Below are 22,131 nucleotides of genomic sequence, written 5' to 3' on the forward strand. Positions count from 1 at the left end.
GAAATGTCAAAGGACTTTGTTCAGGTCTGGAACAGGCAGAAACTCAGAATTGACTAGTTTTAACACAGAGTAACACTGCTGAAGACAAATAAAGCCACCAAATGTAAGTTTCTAATCTTTCTTCACTTTGTTCTATTAAAATGAAAACTTTTTCCTCCCTCAAAGGAACTACATAAATATTGCTTTGGTGAAAGATTTTTCCTAAGATGTTCCTGAGTTATATTTAAAATGCATATACCTACCCAAAATACAGCTTCATTAAGTTTCTGCTGTAAAAGTCCCATGCTTTGGCACATAATTCTTCAGTCATCTAAACAAATCATTTATGACATTAGTACACAAAACAGTGCTGTATTATGAATATTTAAAACAGAAAAAATATGAAATCTTGTATTTTCCATGTTGATTGGTGCAAATTAATGTATCTATTTTAAAGAGACGAATGTTCAAGTATAATTTTCTGCGTATAGTTAGAAGTACTTTGCTACCAAATTACACCTCTGTTTTTACACACAGAAGTTAAAGGAAAAGCTAAATTAGCATACGAAACAGAACTAATACGTGTGCTTGAGGGAAAGCTCAGTAACTGAAATTCAGTCTTTCATCCCTCATATCCACTCTTTTATTGATCAGCTGTATCCACCAATTAAGCATATTAAACAAATACTTCAGTTACTCTTCACAAAAATCTTTTCATGACCCATTGCTATGTAAACCATTTACCACGATTATAACTCATAGGTATTTTAATAAACCTGTTAGAACCTGTACAAAATCAAAATTGTGTAAGACTACAGGCTAAGAATATCCCTGTAAAAGAAAATACGGTCCTTTGCAAAGGAATTGTGGTTGCAAATAGCAACTGGGCCTCAAAAAATACTATTTTTGATCTCATTTATTCTTCTTACTTGTAAGAAAATCTATAAGAGGATTTGACTGCCACATGTTTGTATATTTATACATATACTGTATAAATCAATCATTCTACTTTTAGAATGATTAATGTAATATTTGAGTGGTTGGCAAAAGAGGAAACAGCTGAAATGAAATTGCAGTAAACTCAGTACAGATGTACTAAGAGAAGACAAAATTGAGTACAGTTATACAGAGGTAACTAAGAGAAAAATCTGGTCACACTGCATGCCAACTTACTGACTAAATCGCTTAGACTGCTTCCTTGCATGGCCACACAGCAACTTTCTCCTTCTCCGAATGTTTTAAAATAACAGTTTTTCTTCTCTACAGGTGACTTTTTTTGGATCAGTAAAACCAAAATGTTTACCTCCTTATTGTTTTATGTACATTAATACTGCATTTAACTGTAATGATTAATTGTTAGCGTTGATAGCACTTTCCAAGATTTATCGGTTCAAGTGTAATTTTAGGAATCAGCCTAAGCAAAACTAAATAATGCATAGAAAAAACATGTTATTGAAACTAGATTCATCTTTATGTGGAACTCTTTTTTTAAATTAAGACCAAATACAAACCAGAAACTACTTGTTCCCTACCATATGCCTAGATGCTATGCTCACCTCTGATGACATTAGTTTTTGGATACAAATCAGCATCAATAGAAAGAAATGCAAAGTATCATATTCCTTGCCTTAGCTGTAGAAGAGTAACATTAGAAAACTTAAAAACAGAATATGAGTATTCTGTATTAGAAGATTTGTTCTCAGCATAGAGTTAATGCAAACATTCAATGATTTTTACCAGTTGTTCACCATCTAGTCCAAAAACAGTGTTCAGGTAAGTTTCTGAAATCCTCTTTAATTTTGGGTGTAAGGACAGATCAATACTCATATACCTTTAAAAGAGAAGTAAATTATATTAACCACATTAGTATCCCCAAAAGAAAATGCATCTTTTCTCTGTACCTAATAGATTATAGTTACGTTATGGTATTATAATGTTGTTATTAAAGGATTAAAAGCTACATCACTTTCATTACAAATACCTATAGCAGCCATTTTTAAAATGTGTTTACAAAATATGAAAACAAATTATCATGTTTTATTGCTACTCTCAGAGCTATGTTGAAATACTGTGTACATCACTGCTTAATACATTCCATGTAATACCTATCTTGGACATTTCCTATCAGATTATACTATTTTGTTTCTCATCTTAATATTGACTGAACAGCCATTTCAAATTTTCAGTAGTTGGAGCAATGTTTCCTGCTGTTGCAGACAGGCCATGCCGTGTCTAGGTAGGTAAGCTGTTTTGTTTTCATTTAAAAAAAAGAAGACACACTGCAAGAGCCAAATAAAAAAGACTATGCTGCATTATGCTTCCATGAAAAATAGGGAAATAAAAAGTATTTACCAGAGGCCAAAATTAAAAGAGAAATCAAGTCAGTTTTCAACTTCTAAGACGTCATGAATAACATAAACAAGAAAACCTCAACATTATGGTTCAGGCTGTTGGTGCACCCTGTGATACGAGGAATTGTGTTACCCCACGGAGAACCTCAGGGAAAGGACACAATAAGGGCACAAACCTGCATCACCCACTGTAATGATTTCACCTGCTACCACAATCTACCTAAGTCAGTCTATGAGTGGATGCAGAGCAGTTAGGGGTCCAGACAACTCCTGAGGTCTCTGCTTGAGTGGGCCCAAAGATTAAGGATTTATTATCCACTTCCTACTGAAAACTTCAACCAGAAGTGACAATTGCACAGAATATAACAGCGAGGTAAGTACCTCCCTGGCTAGCCCTTTGAAATTACAGCTTCTTCACACTGCAAAAGATGCCTATTTTCCTAGCATCAACCATGACTTTGTCCATTATATTCCCTTACCTCTTTTTTCCAACTCTCATTCTCTAAGTTTTTCTAGCTCCTGTCTAAATTGATCAGTAGCATCTTTTGGGGTCAGTTTTAATCCAGTGATGAACACTGCAATTTTCTGACAACGATAAGGCATTTTACAGAACTCAGTATCTCAACAGAACAGTCCCTTACTAAAAAGTTGTATCAGTGACAGCACACCTACTTAACCTGAACTCTAAAAAATTATATTGTTTACATGTAACACAGAATTTAATTTATATCATTTGTACTTCCTGTACAAAGTTCTTTCACTCCCCAGCAGAGTTTTTGCCTCCAGGCATCCTTATTGTTATGACATTTTTTTCACCTTTTTTCTTCTTATTCCCTTGCACTACAATCTCAGCAGAAGTTCTTCTCAATATTTAAACTTTTCTTGCAGCTTAATCCTGACGAAATTGTAAAACATCAGGTTTGATTATTGCACAGCTGACACCTACAAATGAAACTGCATGCTTGGATGAAGTCCAGCGAGTAAAAAAAGAGGGTGCTCCATCTTCTTAGTGATTCATGTCAATGCAAATACCATTATAGCTTGTTGCTCTTCCCTCTGCACCAACTGAGGTTTTTTTCCGGATATTCAAAACCTTCAATGGACCAGAATTTATAAACCTCAAAGATGGCATATTTACAAAACCCAACTTTTCTTGAAACACACCTGAACCATTAAATCACTTAATTATATGTGCAAGTAAAGCAGGAGAGGAAGTAACTTTCACAGGAGCTGTACCAACAGTAATAAACATGCTTCAGAAAAAGGTAAGAACATACGATCTCACAATATTCAAAAGTAATGCAAAACTCTGCCTCTTGTTTTCTGCACAGTAAGCTAAGAATACACATACACACTTTCTCTCTTTTGTCAGGTACAGACTAACTATAAATTAATCAAGGGCTTTTTTTCTAACAGTGGGCAAAAAGCACTAACAAGTCTGAGAAAAAGCACTTGCTGTGAAACATATTTTTTAAAATTCAGATGGCATTTTTAGCCTATAGAAGTTGCACATATTTTAGAGACCAAAGCCAGCTCCCATTTGAATCAATCACAATATTCTTGAAGATTCCAGTGTAAACAGAACTAAAGTCTTAGTCTTTTTTATCTCATGCTGTGATGACTTCACTTAAAAGGGTGAAAGAACACACAGAGAAGAGGAAAAAAGAGAAATACTACAATTGATGATTCAGTCCTTGAAGGCCACATCCCTGGTTCATATAGGTAAATATACCGTGGACAGCAATGAAGTTATAACAAGTAACACTACCTCAGTTCCGATTACCACAAAAGTAAGGGTTTAATATATTAACTAAACAAAGAGGAGCATATTCATTAGATACTCTGTAGACAAGAAAACCATAGATACCAAAAGAAAAATATTTTCTGTGTTTTTAGAAGATATTGTCTTACTGTATTTGCAATATCATATGCCATTAATATTTGCAAAAAAAAGCAATATTAACATTTAACTTGCAGTCTACACAGTAGATGCTGTGCCATTTGCATGTTTTAAAAGTCCAAGTTCAATATAGCACATAGTGCACACACAAACGTTTAGTATGTACCATAAGACACCATCTAATCCCTTTTCCATTATTTCTCTGAGCTTTTCTTCTAGAAAGGTAAGTGGATCTTCTGGATGCATAACAATTACACCACAAAGCAGCACCTGCAAAAAGAAACTGCAAATTAATGCCTTTGTGTTAACAGCAAAGTAGCAGCTAGATATGAAACTGTTAAAATAAACACAAGTTTACCAGCACCTTTTAAAATATAGTAAAATAGAGGCATTTCTTTCTGTCACTTACCTTCCCTTTCATTCAATTTTTAAAGGTAATATTGCATGTATCAGCACATTTCAACTGCTAGACTTCAAAGCACTGGGTTTAGGATAGTAATAAAATATGTGGTATTTCTTTAACAATTCCTACTAAGAATTTCATTGCTTTTAATGTGCATTAAAGAAAGAATATATAGAAAATTGTATAATTTTATTTACTTAATGAAAACCAGAATTTAAAACAAGATTAATCCTGTGTAGTAAGGAGTGTGTTGAATGGGAAGCATGACCAGAAATTGATCTTGTAACCAGTACTGAAAACAAAATGCAGTTTTAAAAAATATTTGCTTTTCAGGATTGTGTTATCACACTACTTTGCATTATCTTTTAGTAACAATGCACAATAACCAATGAAACATTTTTCTCATTTGTCCTTTAGCTGTCTTCAGCTAAAGGACATAGACAATTTATTTTTGGATTGTGAGCTCACATACAGCAGGAACGTCCAAAGTATATTGATTTTTAAAAGTATATGGGCAAATTCATAGAATCATAGAATAGTTTGGGTTGGAAGGGACCTTTAAAGGTCATCTAGTCCAACCCCCCTGCCGTGGGCAGGGACATTTTCAACTAGATCAGGTTGCTCAGATACATTGCAGTTATTTAAGTGAATATTTAATGGAAACTATAAACTGGAAGTTTTTGTGCCTGGTAAAAATTTCAAAACATGACTGTGTCTCTTTAACTAGACATTAATCTACATTAATGCAAAAAGTGCTGCCCTGGGACACACTCTTTTGTTTATATTTCCCTCTGTTATAAAGAAACTAGCTTTTATCACAAAAACAACATCTGAGGTTTTAGATTTTCTTCCAGCCCTGACACTTTGAGAACTGTTTTTCTTCACCTCCGCCCACTTTTCACTACCACCACTCTCCACGGTGCAGCTGGATGTTACACATCTAAATTTTGCCATTCAAAGTCTGCTCTAGCTTCTATAAGCTCATCACCAAAATTCTGACTATGCAATCTCACCATCCACTCATGTTTCATTTTCCCAAACCATGGCCTTTCACCTGTGCATTTGTGAATGGGTGGGTAGAAATACTTTCTCCATTTTCTAACATCCATATTGATTCTGACTTGTTATTACTGTAATACAACTGATCTATATAAATATAAAACTACATTTTAAAACCAGGAAATATCTGAAGCAACTGCTACATGTTTGAAGGATCGAGACAATATAAGAATATAATGGTTTACTCACTGTACAAACTCAAATGATGCAATACTACTTTCCTTTCAAGACATGGCCTCTTACTATTATTAAATTAATGTGGAGCATGTGCTTGAATCCTTTTCAGGAATCAGGGTGGGAGGACAAGGGAAAAGAGGAAGGCTCTAAATCAAAACCATGCTATGGATATAGAGCAAAAGCCATGCACAACAGAGAGGCAAGAAAAGACACCCTGTCAAGTGGACCCTCAGCGTGTAGAGGCAGAAAGCAGGGCAGGCAGGTGGAGGGAGCAGCCTGGAAACTTTTGCATGCTAGAGAGGCCTTCCACATGCTAATCAGAATACTATGTAAAAACAGAATTGGACAATAATGTAAACTGGAAGGGATCTCTGAAGGTTATTGAACAGAAGTTGTGGATGCCCCATCACTGGAAGTGATCAAAGTCAGGCTGGACGGGACTTTGAGCAACCTGATCTAGTGAAAGATGTCCCTGCCCATGGCAGGGTGGTCGGACTAGACAATCTTTGAAGGTTCCTTCCAACCCAAACTGTTCTATGATTCTATGATTCTTTGATTCTAAGACCAATATGAAAAGGCGAAGAAAAATATTTCTTTATGCACAGACACAACGAAAGGCAACTGCCTTCAGTTTAGATGCCTTGAATATTTATAACACTAATCAATACACTGATTCCCACCTTGGCATCTCTTCAATCTTCTTAACAAAAATGTAATTTGCAAGGTAAATCTTGATGGTTGACTATATTAAGAAAATATTATAAATCTACCACTTATCGTTGTAATTCATGACAGGTAATATCATTTTAAATAATATACAGGCAGTTAAATGGCTTTCATCACAAATTTTCCTATGGACAGATTTCCCAAAGCCAATCCCAACGCTGGTCGGCTACTCCCTCTGCTGGATTAAGCCAGTACGTGTCTGCCATACGAATGCCATTCCGCCCCCCCCCCATCCCCTTTTTCAAACAAACACAAACAACTTTTCTTCCTTTGGATGTTCTGAAAGGTCTCCAACACAGGAAATCCAAACTATCCAACCATATACTGGAGTGCAAGGCCTCTGTTTAACAGTTGGGAATTCCTTTATAAAACTTAAATAAGGAAGGAATTGTAACACCTGGTCTTGCAATCCTCATTCAGGTACTCTTCAGTGATGCTTGGGCCAGGTGTAAAACCGAAAACAATTAAGCCAAACCTGTACAAGTCTGGCTCTTTCTATTAGACTTCTACAAGAGTCTCAACAATTTGAAAGTGTCCATCTACAATTTTTCTCAACCTATACATTTTATTTATTCATAACATTAAACAACTAAAAGTATACTCATACATCAAATGATCATTAGTCACATATCATCACAACCCCCAGATAACCAACTACCAAACAAGTATTTAAAAAAAAGAACAAAAAAGCCCAACAAAACTGCCACAGTGGAACTAAGTTATCAGACTAGAATTAAATATTTAGGTCAGTTTTCATATGAACTGCTTCTATTCATCAGTCTGAAAAAGCTCATCTGTTGTTTAAAAGTTCACAAAGGAAAAGTCCTAAAATCATGCAGCATTCAGTTTAAAGCTCAGTAATGGAAGAACCAATTTCAGCCTCCCTTCCTGTGTACATTTAGCAACTGTTAAAAATACATTCATGCCTACATATATATATTCTTATTCCTTATTCATGTGTGAAAGAGAGCTATTGAGGATCAGCATATTGATCATCTGAATAAAATAAAATATTTGATACTGATATCCAACGAGTTTTACAAACTCTTCAGCTATAACATTTTTTCATAACTGAAATTACCTCAGTACACAGAGCAATAGTTTTGTTGATGTTAACAGACATTTTCTAAACAGCAACTTCTATTTATTTCTAACACCAAATAGACAGCATGACTGGGTGGCATGGATGATGACTATCAGCTGTGCCTTAGAAAATATTTCCTAAGAGGACGAAGAAACATCCATGTCTTGTCTACGAAGTTTTCAAAGCAAAAAGTTTCAAGATCTAAGTTCTATGCCTCAAAAATCAGGTAATCTAAACACAACATACTCATTTTTACCAAAAATTCTTAACAGTGGTATATTTTTATCATTTTCTCTTATTCCTAGTCCTGGACAAACCAACACAGCATCTACCCAATAGTAATTTATTAGAGATATAACAAGTTTTAAACTTAGTGATTCTCCCAAACCCCATAAGCTATCCAGAATCGGTAGATGCCATTGGGTGTAGTTTTGTTAACAACTCCTGTTGTTTTCTTGCAAACCCTCATAATGTGCAGTGCTTTTCCAGAAGCACCTACTAAAATCAAGAGACTGTGTGTTTTCCTGCTGAATATCAAAAAATGAATTAAACAGTCTCCACAAAGACTCTCTTTTCTCTGAAGCTTGGATAAAAGCCTTTGCCCATGGTTGGTTTTGATGTGTTGTGACTACTGCCTCTCCCTGCTCACCAATAATGATCTTACTGTATCTTTGTGTTTTTCATGCCCATTTGTGTTTCTTATGTCCATTTGCTGACTCACCATCAGCTTATAAGGCACTTGGGCAGGGAACATCTTTTGATAAATGTACAGCACCTAGCACAACATAATATCCTGAGTCATTACCTAGGTTTCTAAGCATTACGATGATGATGACTATTACAAGAAGTAGTATGAGATCAATATACAAAAAAAATTTACCAAGAAAGATATGAATTTTATCTTGATTTGTTGCTACAAATGTGTTATTTCCCAGCCTCATGCTTCCAGTGCTGAAGATGTGCTGTTCACTGTATATTCAAATTACATTACCATTTATACATTTTAGCTACTCCGTAACACCTTGCTTAAATGTCAATGCAGTGTTATAAATACTAAATATTATTTCATGTCTATCTGCAATAAGAGACTACACCCTAAAACCAGATGCATTTTGCAAAGACAGTAAAAGCCTGCCATTCCCACGAGGAGTTCTAGCAAGGTGGGCAGCAGCCCAAAGCAGCCAATTAACAGTGATAACGAAACCGATGCAAAACTGTGACAAAACGGTTGTCAACTTTGTCTCTTCTGGAGACCCAGAAAGTCTGGTCTGCTGCTGCTATTCCTGTGAGGGGAAGAGGAGGAAAAGAGGAGGGCGTGCAAAGCACATAATGAGGCCAGGACTGGCCATGAGTTTCAGCTTTCCACTAACCCAGAGTAGAAAGCCTGGCTTCTCTCTTCCAGCCATAACCCCATTCCTCTTCCTACCTAAATGGCCACTTTAGCCATTTACCCTTCATAGCAAAATTCATTTGGGTCATACAGCAGAAAAACCTTAAGCCAGCTTTGCATCCATATTTAATTTTAACATTGTAAGAATACAGCTACTAACAATAGTGAAAGTCCTCATGCGCATAGTGTTTGCAGGATTATAGTTTGCCTGACTTTTTATGGATACTGTTTAAAAGTAAATCTAGATGAGGACCGAAAGAGAGAAATCGGACAGAACGAAAGACTCAAACGCAGCAGGGAATCCCAAATTATTTGGACATGATTATTTGGACTCCAGCTGTGTTTGGACTATGTCCAAACCACAACCTAATCATAAAAAGACTTAAGCAAATGGCCATTTTAGAACTCTATATCCTTAATTTTGAGAATATGTGTATAAATGTTCATAGGTCTTGGCTTAGCTTTGATGTTCCTTAATACAGGGGCCAGTATCATCTCATTTATCTTCACACCAAGCATACTGTAAATTCATAAAGAAATTAAAATGTAATAAAATGAAATAAGAAATATGGCCAGATATCAGCAAGCACCAACCTCTAAGAAACAAGAAAAAAATTATAAAAAGATCTCACAAGGTGAATTTTTAACTGGTTTTAAGAAACTCCCTTTATCTTAATTCTTTCATTTTTAGTTTATTAACTTAATGCAACTGTTGCTACAAAGGTATTTATAACTTTTGCTTGGAAATGTAAATATAAGCTATTTTTGAAGTGCTGAATCAAGAAATACACCTCATGCAGATACATCTTATCTATTGTTTTTCTGTGCTTAAAAAACCAGAATGATCAAGAGACAGGCTCTCCGGAGAGGTACTCAGTCTGTGTGGCAGTGCTGCTCTATAATTATTCTAATTGGCTCAAGATTTCTTTATTAATGTTTCCATGGAAATCCTGGCTGTAATAGCTGCTTGCAAATGGGGCCTATTTTTGGTAGCTTAAAAGTATCAGGATGTCTCTTAAACTCGTATTTGTGCATTGTGCCTTTGTTTCAAGGAAACTGAAAAACAGCTGCTGCAGACTTTGAAACAGGCAGAGGTGAATGCGACAAACAGGGAGGAAACTAAAGAAATACAGAGAATCAGGTAAGAATCCTGAAGGCAGACCCACCAACTCTGTTTCCCCCCTCAGTCCTTCACGTTGTGACAGTTTTACTCTCCAACATTTCATGGAAGTTTATTTACTCCTGGGCCAATAAATATCTAATGCACCAATATCTGAAACGTGGTCCACTGCCATCTTTACCTTTGACAGGCCATTAAAACGACGGATTGTACCCGCAGCACTCAAAAAGGGAGGGAAGTATCCAGCTGAAATGTAGAGGTACTTCTGCAATTAAAACTGAAGAACTTAAGCAAACCTAGGAAAGGTGCCAGTGCAGCTCACTGCGTTTGCCTTCATTTCAGTCATCGTTTGAGTTTAAATACGGATTAAGAAGCAGAATTACCTTGTTCCATCTTGTTTCTATTTTCCAAGTTTTCATAAATGGTTTGAAGCAAGCTATTAACAAAAGCAGAACAACAAAAACATTCCCCACACCAGCAGAGAGCAGCGTTAGGTGTGTGAAATACCCTGGCCAACGCTGAGGGACCCAACGAGCCGGTAGCGGGGCACTGCTGAGGGTAAGGGGGGCCCTTCGGGGGAGGCGGGGGGGTCGCCTCCCTCCCACGGATGCTACCGGGGGAGCTTGTGCTCCCACCGACTCCAGTGGGGACCAGGCTGCCGAGCAGCGAGGACGAGCAGACGGGTTGTGGAGGGCCAGGGACGTCTGAGCGGGCTGCCTCCCCCACACCGCGGGGCGACGTGCTCCCCGCAGGGGCCGCCATGGCGCAGGCCGACCCCGCCACGCTCAGGACGTCCCTTCCCCCCCCCCCGTTCGCCAGAGGCGGCGCGGGCCAGGGCGGGCGGAGGGGAGGCGGTGGCAGCGGGCCCCGGGGGGGGGGCAGGGAGGTGGCCGTTTCCCGCTGCTGGCTACAGCGGGGGACGGCGGTGAGTCAGCCGTCCGCCTTCGCGGGGTCTGCCACCGTTACCTCGTAGACGTCGAGGAGGTTGTGGCGGCTGAAGTAAGCTCGGAGCTCCGGGCTGGCGGTCCTGAGGGACGCCATGGCGGCGCTGGGCCCGGCTGCGGCGGCGGTCGCGTAGCAACGGGCCCGCGGCCTGCAGCTGCCCGGGCCGAGGTGGCCTGCGGTCCCCGCTGCCGCCCTCCGCCAGCGCCCTGCGCGGCACCTGCAGCCGGCTGGGACAGTCACCCTTTCCCTGCTCCACGGACAGCTGCGCACCCGTGTCCACCCCAGCCTGCTCCCCGCTCCCCCGTCGAGTGGGGCAAGGAGCGGTAGAAAGGCTTTCACGTACTGAGGCAGAGAGAGGAGTATCTGCCAAGTACTACTCTGCGTGGTCCTGGAGAGCCCTTCCAGCCCTGCACTACCAGGATTTCCTTGCCAATGCCTTGGCTCTCCACCCTAGCCTGGTTTTCAGCCGAGCTAAGCGCTACCGGTGTTTGCTGCTGCTGCTGCCAGTGCGCGCCATGGAGGCCCGGCACATTTGCAGACGTTAGGTGTCCGAGAGGGCAGCAGCTAAGATGGCAGCTGGGAAACCATGGCCTTGCGTTAGTATTCAAAGCCAACAAGCACAGGCAGCGCTAGCAGGGTAAGGACTTGGCCAGCAGATATACATACCCCTGAGGCAAATGTTTTCAGCGTATGTATTTTTAATACATTGCTGTATTTTGTTAAAACTTTAAATAGATTGGGGGGGGGGGTGTCTAATTAATGTCTTTATAAATAGCTTAGTAGCTATAAAAAAGTGCATTTTTATTTTCCTCCCAGGTACCTGGCTGCAGCAGCCTTCCCAAAGGGGAAGCCTGTTTCGGTAGGTGCTGCAGGTGGTCGGGCTGGCTTGGGGGCACGGGTTATTTTTTCCCTTCAAACCAAAGCTGCATCGCATCGTCGCTACGTGGATTTGCGTTTCGCTGCAGCCCAGCAGGCTGAGGACTCCCCCTCACACCACACACCGCACTGTCGGGTCAGCACCCCTGAAGTCCCTCAGCAGGGCAGAGCCGCGGGCCCCAGGGCCCGGCGGCAGGAGAGAAGGGCGGCCGGAGATGAGCCGCGCCGGATGGGGCGGTGGCTTACGCGGGCGGGCGGCGCGCCCGGGGGAAATGGGGGAGCCGCGGGGGGCGGCGGCGGCGGCGAGGGCGGCGGCGGCGATCGCGCTCGGGGCGGGCGCTTGCTACTGCCTCTGGCGGCTGGCGGCGGGCGGCCGGCGGGGACAGCGCGCTGCGGCCGGGGCGGCCCGGGCCCCGCCGTCAGGTGAGGCGCAGGGCGGGCGGGGGCGCCGCTGCGTGGCTGCAGGCCGAGCGGCCGCGGCCGGGCCTGCGCTGCGCCGGTGAACGCGGAGGAGGCCCCGCGCAGCCGTGGCGGGGCCCGGGGCGGGTTTCCAGCCCCCGCCGGGCCGCTGCCCGCGCCTCTAGAGCGCGGCTCCGGGCCGCTGCCCGCCTGTGGCCTCGAAGACATCTGCTCCCGGTGTGAGGGGGTACCGCTGTACTGCTTATCGGCCCGCTAATAGCCGCGCGATGTTTTTGCAGGACTCCAGAGCATGTTTGATTTTTAAAAAAGCCTAATTCATTTTTTTAAGTCCCCTAAAGCATATGTCCAATCAGTGTATTTACTTAATGGGCTGATTTGCTATTCTGCTATTAAAGTTATTTGTGTTCCCCCTATAATTCAAGGCTAAACAAAGTGTTTAGATGAGGATAAAGAACAATTTTGTTTTTCAAGCTAGCTTTTGGATTGTCGTAATTAAGTTTGACCTTCTTTTTTTTCCCCCGAAGAATACTATGGTGTTTGCCTGGTGAGATGGTGGCAGCAAATATGTGGAATTATAAAGGACTGGTTAGCTTCTCAAAAGTCATCTCGAGTCATCTATGACTAGTCCAGTAGTCATAGATTGGGTCTTCAGGCTGTTTGGCTAGCTAAATAGTTCTGCCTCCAACCGTTTTCATGGCTGAAAATGGTCTTTGATGGCATTTGTGTCACCCTTTTATGAAAGCCAGGTACTCCATAACATCATTCTGACTCAGAAACAGCCTGCCTCAGTTGGCCGAGTGACACCATTCTTAACATTGTGGCTATTACTTTGTCAAAGGACCTCAGGGTACTAGCAAAATGTCATTATCATAATTTCTAGAAGCAGTAGTCTGCGAGTCAGAAGTTTTATTTTCTTTTCCTACAGTGTCCAGGCAGATTTCCACATTTCATTTCAGGCAACACAAGGAAAAAAATTATCATGTTTGGTGAATATTCCTAACAATTTTGAAGGGGAGGTTTGCAGTTTGTTAACCAAATAGTAACGTACCCCAAGCTCTCACTATGTATTCCTTTTATTTTCTATTTTGACAAGAGGTAGTCAGAGGACTCGGGAAAAAGGGTGGAAGTCTGGCTGTTGTAAAACACAGTCTTTTTGCCATGATATGATGGTTGGGTACAATCAAACTTAGAACAACGTGTCCTACAACTGAGAGCTAAACCTCAGCTTTGTAAAAAACGTTAAGTGGTAACTAAGTGAAATGTCTCAAACTTGGTATCAAGTATTTCATTTTAAACACTGACAGACAGCAGTCCTCTGGTGTCAACCCATACCATGGATGCGGATGCTCTACAGAAACTTATTCATTTGCTCCAGGCCACAGATGATCCATTAATTCAAGAGCAAGCTTTAATCACTCTCAGCAACAGTGCTGCCTTCTCTGTAAATCAAGTAAGTATTGTTCTGTAGAAGACACCAGTGTTTCAATACCAGTCAGTATGGAAGATGAGAGGTGCTGTTTTGCTGAAGAGTGACACAGGACTGAGAGCTACGATAGGTTGTGTTCTAAAATGCCTTAATTTCTGCTAGCCCAAGTAATATAATTTACCAGCTTCACAAAATTTATCTAAGCTTAATGTTTGTATAACTTAAAGTCTGTACAGAGTTCTGTATTTTCAAAGTGCTGTAAATATCTTTCTATCTTTTGTTGCTCACAGTTATGTAACGTTAATGCAAGGGTTGAATTGGAGAAGGGTTAAATGCTTTCAGGATCAGATCTGAAATTTACTGAATAATTGAAACTAATTTTTTATCTTTACAGAGTTGTATGCCATTTGCATCTTAGCAACTTTCCAACTGTCCAGGTCTCTTTGAATCAGTTGGAAATGAGATGCAGAAAAACTTTGAGCTGGATGCAGATTTTCATGCCTTTGCAAAGGTTTAACCTCCAGGGTCCCTTTTTTCCCCCCCCCTTTTTGTTATGGTACTTCCGACAGCTGTCTATTCTGGCTTCTCAGAACCGTTTTCTTAATATAAATCTGTCAGAACAAAATGTAACTGAATCCCAAGGCCCATTGGCCCATTCATCATTTTCTTGAAAACAGTACATGTTTTTTTTGTCGATGGTTGGAGTCTAAGTGAGAAAGATTAAAAAAAAAATCAAGTGTAATGCAAAAGACAGATAAAGTTCTAGAACTTCTACTCATAATAATATAAAGCTGCATCTTGAAATTCTGTTCTGTTCAGTCAGGACTTTTAGGTACTGTGACCTGGCTCAGCTATTCTATAAACTCATTATGCCATAATTACCTTTGATTCTTTATAATCTAAAATGCTTTAAGCATGCTTTGCAGGCCAAATTTTAAAAGTAAAGGGTTGTGCCATTGTCAAATAATGTCAAATATACTTTGGCCCTAAGCAGGACTATTCTTAATTTCAATGGAAGCAATAAAGCAGTATCTCCTAAAACACTCTCTCTTTAAACAGAGTAGTCTATTCTGGAAGTCTTCATTCACACATTCCATTTGCATTAAAATGGAAACTGAGGAAAGCCTTGAGCATTTAAATTTTTTAATAATCTTATTAAATATCTGTTTTATATTTCAGGATATAATCCGAAATTTGGATGGCCTTTCTGTTATTGGAGGGATGCTCTCAGATTGCGTTCCCAAAGTTAAAGAAAAAGCACTAAATGCATTTAATAATTTGAGTATGAATATTAAAAATCAGGAGGAGATACAGGTAAGTTTCCTGAAGGGAAAAATCAAAGTAATTGGGACACGAGAGACAGTACAGGGCTTTCAGCATATTCATTAAATACAAGCCAGATGCCAAAATGTTTTGAGGTTAGACATACGAGTCAGCAGAACTGGATGATCTGTGCATCCCAAGACCAAAAGGATAACTTAAAAATGCACTGCATCACTGGCACTTACTTTTTTTAAAAGACAGTTAGGAAACTAGGCAGTTTGTGTTCAGCTTTCACCAAATGCTATGAAACAGAGATTGTGCTGCTAAGTTTATAGTGAAATTATGTGAGGCAAGATGATTTCCAAACAAGTCTAGAGCATCCGCAGTGGTTGTTTAATAGGATGGATTGCAGACCAAACTTAGCATGACTCCTTAGGCAAGGGAGAAGAAAACAGTAACTGATTCCCTGGGTTTGTATAAGACCAATTTTTCAGGGTGATACTTTCACCTTAAAAGAATAGCATGTAATAACGGTAACAAGTCCTGCTGGTAAATATATGGTATGGCTATGAAAGGACCAACCATCAAAAAAGCATCCACTTTTGATATTATCAGATTAATCAATAGATCAAGGAGCGTCCAAGCAGTGAGCTGATGCAGATTTGAAGATTTTTACTAGTTTTTTCATTAGCTTGATAAAAAGGCCGTTTGACTGTATGTGGTAGTTTGCAGCATCTTTAGTGATGAGCAACTTTTTTTAAAGTAGTGCTTGCCAACAGCAAATATTTATATAGGCATATAGGTAGAAAACAACTCCTTTGGTAAAGGCAAAGTAATTTTTTTCTTAGTTAGGATTCCAAGATTCATTGTATACTGTCATCTAGAAGAAAATTTGGCAAAAAGTAGTTGTCAGTGTCAGTTGTCATCACTGTTCCTGAGGAGTACTCCAGTGAATGGGCCACATGGTTGGAAGAAAGGATTTCATTCCAAGACTTGTCCTTAGCTTGTTGTCAACATTTAAGAAGACGTTGGTTGCTGTAAGTGATTTTTAAATAACTCCTTAAAGCAAACGTGCCACTTCTGAGATGGAGTCAAAGTAATTTGGGTTTCCAGAGCAATTTATGCTTCAGGAAGGTTAGTGAGCATAACTCTGTAACATCTGCTTCTATCATGCCAATAAAATGTTTGAATATATTCAAAACAAAACAAAAAAGTACTTGTTTCCAAGAACCTTGATCAGGTTATGTATTCAGCCAGCAGTGTTCAAGAGGTATTTACGCTATTGTGACTAGGCCACTGATACTATTTGTGAATAGAAAATCTGCTTGTATCAAAAAAGTCTTCTCTTTATCTCCTTCCCTTTTTCCCCAGGTATATATTACGCAAGTTTGTAGGAACGTTGAGTCAGCTCCCCTGAACTCTGATCTGCAGCTAGCTGGACTCAGGTTGTTGACAAATATGTCTGTTACCAGTGACTACCACCATAAGATGATAAACTCAATTCCATGCTTTCTTCATTTGCTTTCAGAAGGAACTGAAAGGACACAGGTACTGGGTAGTGTATTGTTACAAACCATTTATGAAGCTGCTTTACTTGCCTTTTTACTCTTTTTGTAAAATGGTTTAGACTGTGCTTAGAAAATCAAGTATTCATTAATGATAGCAGATAGTACACAAAATCCATAAAATACGGATCTATATTACTTTCTCAATGTGAATTCAGAAAGAGGGGAGGAAGGGAATCTTGATAGTGGAACCGTTGGGCTAAAGCTGTACCCCACCAGTGCTCTGTGCACTGCTATTGTCCTACGCCTTTGCTATAGCAACTCCAGAATTCTCTTCTGCTCGCTAAACATTGCTACTGCATCACAGAGCAAGGAGGATCTGCATGTGAAAAGCTTCACTGATGCATGAATCTCTCTAGGGAAATATGCCAAGCAGCAATAACCTCAGTTATGGATTTCTGCTCCCTTACGCTTGTTACATCTCTTGCAACCCTAGTGACTGCAATGGGAAACTGTGCTTATTTGTGAATTATTGTAATATTGAAAGAAGAGAAAAGCTTCAAACAGGGACCAAATTCAGTGTTTATTCAAGATGTCACAGCGCCATCAGTATCAATGTACTCAGTTGCTCTATCAGATCAAAACTAGTTTTCCAAAACACAAATTTCCACTAAACTTAGCAGACCTATTTTACTGAAGTACAATAAATAGCATTTGGCCTTTTCCTAGTGTTTAGTTAAAAGATTAGTGTCACAAGGTCCAGGAAAATACAAAGGCGTGTTTCTATATGCTTCTGATCACATTTTAAAATACAGTACTTAACCATCCTCTGTATATTTTAAAAATAGTCCGTATTTTGTCTACTGCGAGTTGTGTATAGATTGTGCCTTATTTTGATGTTTAAGGCAAACAATTTGCTTCTAAAATATCTATACTTAGTACGTATGTGCTAGTGACTCCGTAAGCTCTGTTTTTTCCTATACCAAAGACTGAAGCGCACAACTCAAGATGTTAGTTGACCCATTCTACCTTTTCCTCTCCAAGTCAACGCTGACATTATTGATGCCCATTACTGCTGTACTTACTGTTTTTAGAGCTTGCAATGAACTTGTATGTTCCTCATTTCAGATTCAGGTTTTGAAAGTACTTGTGAACTTATCTGCAAACCCAGCCATGACAGGACATCTTCTCAGAGCTCAAGTAAGGTTCTTGCTGTTTCATTGTATTTTTAGCATTTATACATGTGCACGTGTGTAGATACATGCATGCATTAGAAGAATTTTGATGTATTAGAAGTATATATGCAACTCCAGAGTAAAATTCTAGGCAGTACCTGGTTAAAGTTAGTAGCTAGAAGTGTACATTCTTTCACAGGCTAGCTTTCTTCCAGAGTGTATTGTAATACAGATACTGTACTTGCAGAGGCAGAGTCACAGGGCCTATGCACTTGAAGACAGTTGGTCATACTTCCCGTGTACCATTCCAAATAATCAGTGACAACTTGCAGAAGCCTGTTCTCACCTTCCCTTTCCACCAAAGGGGTAGTACCATGAACTTCTGTATGTAATATATATAACATACCCTGATAAGTTTCAGAAACAAACCCAAACCTTCACTTCCAGACATGCAGTCAGGATATAGATTGAAGACCAGGTACAAACATCAAATACAACCAGTACTGTAAATGATCCTTCTCAACAGCTGTTTCTATAGCTAACATACTGTACCTAAGATGACCAAATTCCACTGAAATCCCCACCCCTTTACTCAGATGCAGCCATGAAACTGTTGTCTCTAAGCACTATAAGTGAGCTTTCCCTGTGCACTTACTATGTCCTCGTGGAGAACTTTATCTGACATTTGCTATTCCTGGCCTTGGCATAGGGATTTATTTCGGTTATACCCTTTCCTCACACCAAAACAAAGAGCCAGGGACTGGAATGGTGCTGCATCCTCCTCCCCAGAGTAAGTTTCTTAAAACATGCAGTGGCTTTTATTTTTGAACTCTCTGCCATCAGCAAAGCTAGTCTGGATACTACCGGCTTTTCATTATTAAAACAAGATTAGGGTAGCTAAATATTCAGTTCTCTGTTAAAAGTGTATCCTTTTCTCGTTTATCAGATGTGCTAACACAAAAACATTCAGATCACTGCAAAAGGCAAAAGCAGCATTATTGAGGAGGAAAGCAAACCCTCTCTTCCAAATGGGAATTTTCCAGACAGCCACATTTTGGAGGTTGAAAGTACAAAGCATTTATTAGCCGGTGATGCACAAGCCAGTCTTTTTCTAAAGAGGAAATGTGCACGCTGTGCAAGTTTCTGGCATGCTTTCACAGCATATGGAGTTCGGATATTTCATAGGGTTTCTGTTTTAGATGGTTTAGGTGCAGATTTTTTGTCTTCCATTTTTTTAAAGTTAGATTTAGTTACGTGTACTTACTGCTGGTGATTAAGTATGGATTATTTCTTGAATATCCTAGGTGCCATCATTGCTGTTACTTTTTGACACCTGTATAAACAGAGATATTCTGCTTAGAGGCCTGGCATTTGCAGCAAACTTGAAAAAGAACATGAACAATGAAGATGGCACCATGATTCAGGACCAATACAGTGAAGATTCAATTTTCTTTACACTCTGCAGGGACTCTACCCCATTCGCTCAGAAACTGGCATCTTTATTGCATCACCCCGATACAGAAGTGAAAGAGCAAGTTGTGAAAATATTAACACAATAGTAATTTTTGTAAAAAAAGACTGACCTGATGAAAAATCTAATCTTAAGAATGCTATGCTAAAAAAACCCCAGCAAACAAAAAGACAACCAAAAAAATTACTGAATACTACTGTATTACTAGGCACAAATCAGTTACTACACGAGAGAATGCAATGTATTTAATATAGAGAGCGAGGAATAGTTCAAAACATGAAAACTTTCATACGTACAGTGAACGTTCTAAATGGATGGGTAAAGTCAATTGAAATATTCTTCGCAATGTCAAAATTTTTGTTGCCTTAAATATTTACAGCTGTTGAATAAACACCTCTATAGAATGGTGCATTAAAGATTTAGGAATTAGCAATTAGGCATTTACATTTTATTAATCTGATATCTACTAAATAGGTGCAGCCAAATCTTAGAAAATAATAAATAAAAACAATACCAGACTACCATTGGCTTCCTACAAAATCAGTATTTTCAATGAAAGCTGCATATTAAAGTTACCCAGCCTATGTTTTTTTACCTTACCTGCACAGAATGTATTCTAAAACTACATTCTCATATGCTTAGTATATCCATTCCATTTAGCCAAACTGCAGCGGAGTTAACCACAACCATGCAAGGTTTCCACACTTGAAAAAAATCAAAAGGATTTTATCTTGCTTTAAATTGTCATTTTAAGGAAAGCACACATTTTTCAAAATATTTTATTATGAGTCAAAGATTATCTGCAGCTGCAATTCAACATTCTCATCTTTATAAAAAGTCTACAAAAGCAGTATCTTATGTATTTTTTACAAAAGCTTCCTGTTCTGCAGCAGCCCTCGAGCCCACTTTCCTTGGAGAGCTTTACTCCTTTTTCTCTGCAACTGGCATGTCATCGGAGTAAGTGCTTCTGTTGAGTTAGCCCCCATAAAGTTTTAGACATCAGTGCAGCGTTAATTCAAAATGAACTGGAATACATATAAACATCATTGTAAAAGAACCTGCAGGAAGTTTCACTGATGAACATAAAACGTAGTAGAAAACAGAGTAAAACGAGACTACTAAAACTTCCTGAACACCACATTATAGAGACAGTAAAAAAAGCATCAGATGTGGAGGCTAGAAAAGAAGTTTTCCACCTTGTACCATTTTTAAGAGAGCTGTATTACCTAAACTGTTACCAGATGCTTCATCTTTCTCAGTTAATATACCCACTCTGCTGTTAATAAAATATTGCCCTCTTCTCCTGTAATTCAATATATTTTTTATTTTCGGTAGGCAACTTTGCAAATAGCTAAAACTGCAAGAAAAATGTGACCTTGAAAATACAACATATCTATGCCCTGATCAATACAGGGGTAAAGCTACATGTATCTAATTTATTATCTACATAGGTAGTTTTAACTCCTCAGGAATACAATTAAGGCAGAAATAGAAGTTGGCATGATTCCCAGTCAGAACCCTGACAATCGCTGCATTGACAGTGAACTTCCTTTTCTCCTTCCCGCTGCTCCAGAAACACTCTTCATGTTGTAATAAGCAAATTACATTACAATCACTTAATGTTTTGCCACTTTTCGTAGCTTTTTTTTTTCCTTCATTTTTTTCTGCTTCTGTATTTAACAAAGAAAAATAAAGGCTAGGTCAGACACTAAGAATTTACCAATCCCACCTTTCTCTTCTGACACAAGAACTGAGACTAGTCTGTTCTAGGTATATCTGAGATAGATATATATATTTATGTTTTCTTAAGCTCAGCAATGGAGATGTCTAGATGTCCCTCTCCATGTTCTCCAACCTAAAAATAAGTTTTTCAAACATCATCTTTTTGATAAGTAAAGTTGATCTCTTATCCTTTGCTTTGATAGCTGACAGAAACAAGTGACCATTCTCCCCTTTTCTAAAAATACATGAAAACTTGTTACAGTGTTGTCTCAGTCTTCCTTTTCTGGTCTAGAAAGAGCTATTTTTAAATGCTTTCTTCATAGAACAATGCTGTTGAGAAGTTTTGAAGTCATGCAAGACCCTCCAAAGTGTCTTCACACAAGTGTGTCTAATTTTTTTTATCCCCCACCCCACACCCTAGACGGAATCTTACCAGCACCAAGCAAAGCGTAACAGTCACCGTTCTACATACAAATGCTGTGAATTAATAGATCCAAACCAAAATGTATGCCATTACTGACATGTGGTCTCTGGTCCTTGTAAGTCAGTACTTCTCTGCTATGCGGCTGTTTATCTAGGTATTCTGTATTTTAGTTTCACTCTTTCTTTCTAAAGTACAGAATTTTACAGAATAGTCTATTGATGATTTTGAAAACTGAAGAAACCCCAAGTTCAATTTTAACCATGTCCTTCAAAGTACTCAAAACATCCTGCAGCTTGATGTCCTCCACAATATTATGAACATGTAATATGCATTATGTTATCCAAATTGTTATTGAAGCCGTTTTGTAAATATGAGGCCCAACAGAGACTTCATCTGCGATACCCTCCCCAAATCAATACTGAACAACTGAGAGTAGTTTTAAACCAGTTTTGAACACATTCTGGTGAATACATCTAGACCCTACTAGAATTACCTTTTCAAAGAAAGAATCTTGATGTTTGTCAAATATGAATCCCACCAAAGGAATATAAGCTACTTTTTCTTGCATACAAGTGTAATCCTCTGTTCCAGAACTTCCTCAGCATGAACTTGGACTAACTGATCTTTGCTTCCTTGTGCTGTTCTCTTGGTATTAAGATCTTTAAGACCTCTAGGACTTCCTGATACAAATTTTTAAAAGGTAACTGTCAACAGT

At 39.2% G+C, this 22,131-nt stretch overlaps 2 protein-coding genes across 6 annotated transcripts in view; one reads left to right on the forward strand and one right to left on the reverse strand.

Moving 5' to 3' along the window:
* Positions 1 to 11,231, reverse strand: part of FBXL13 (F-box and leucine rich repeat protein 13) — a 100,243-nt gene extending 89,012 nt beyond the window's left edge. The window contains exons 1-4 of the mRNA XM_076328132.1: positions 11,156 to 11,231; positions 4,397 to 4,500; positions 1,717 to 1,810; positions 243 to 310 (exon numbers count right to left, since the gene is read on the reverse strand). Of these exons, the coding sequence (XP_076184247.1) occupies positions 243 to 310; positions 1,717 to 1,810; positions 4,397 to 4,500; positions 11,156 to 11,230 (341 nt within the window). The 5' untranslated portion in view covers position 11,231. The remainder of the gene's footprint in view (positions 1 to 242; positions 311 to 1,716; positions 1,811 to 4,396; positions 4,501 to 11,155) is intronic.
* ARMC10 (armadillo repeat containing 10) lies at positions 10,722 to 21,251 on the forward strand. 5 transcript variants are annotated; one of them, XM_076328091.1, is made up of 6 exons: positions 10,722 to 10,747; positions 13,735 to 13,880; positions 15,036 to 15,170; positions 16,491 to 16,667; positions 17,753 to 17,824; positions 19,104 to 21,251. In XM_076328091.1, the coding sequence occupies exons 2-6, from the start codon at positions 13,764 to 13,766 to the stop codon at positions 19,356 to 19,358; spliced, it is 756 nt and encodes a 251-aa protein (XP_076184206.1). In that variant the 5' UTR covers positions 10,722 to 10,747; positions 13,735 to 13,763; the 3' UTR covers positions 19,359 to 21,251. The 5 variants fall into 5 exon arrangements, with proteins under 5 accessions (XP_076184206.1, XP_076184224.1, XP_076184216.1 ...); XM_076328109.1 differs by lacking the exon at positions 10,722 to 10,747 and adding an exon at positions 11,602 to 11,771; XM_076328101.1 differs by lacking the exon at positions 10,722 to 10,747 and adding an exon at positions 11,794 to 11,822.
* Positions 21,252 to 22,131: the final 880 nt, after the last annotated feature.

This window comes from Aptenodytes patagonicus, chromosome 1, assembly GCF_965638725.1.
Source record: "Aptenodytes patagonicus chromosome 1, bAptPat1.pri.cur, whole genome shotgun sequence".
NCBI classification, from domain to species: Eukaryota; Metazoa; Chordata; class Aves; order Sphenisciformes; family Spheniscidae; genus Aptenodytes; species Aptenodytes patagonicus.

Excerpts from the sequence above, each read along its gene's own strand:
- ARMC10 (XM_076328083.1), top strand. The coding sequence starts at position 12,283 with ATGGGGGAGCCGCGGGGGGCGGCGGCGGCGGCGAGGGCGGCGGCGGCG. Across the intron at positions 12,434-13,734 it reads GGCCCGGGCCCCGCCGTCAG|ACAGCAGTCCTCTGGTGTCA; the intron begins GTGAGGCGCAGG and ends AAACACTGACAG. Across the intron at positions 15,171-16,490 it reads AAAATCAGGAGGAGATACAG|GTATATATTACGCAAGTTTG; the intron begins GTAAGTTTCCTG and ends CTTTTTCCCCAG.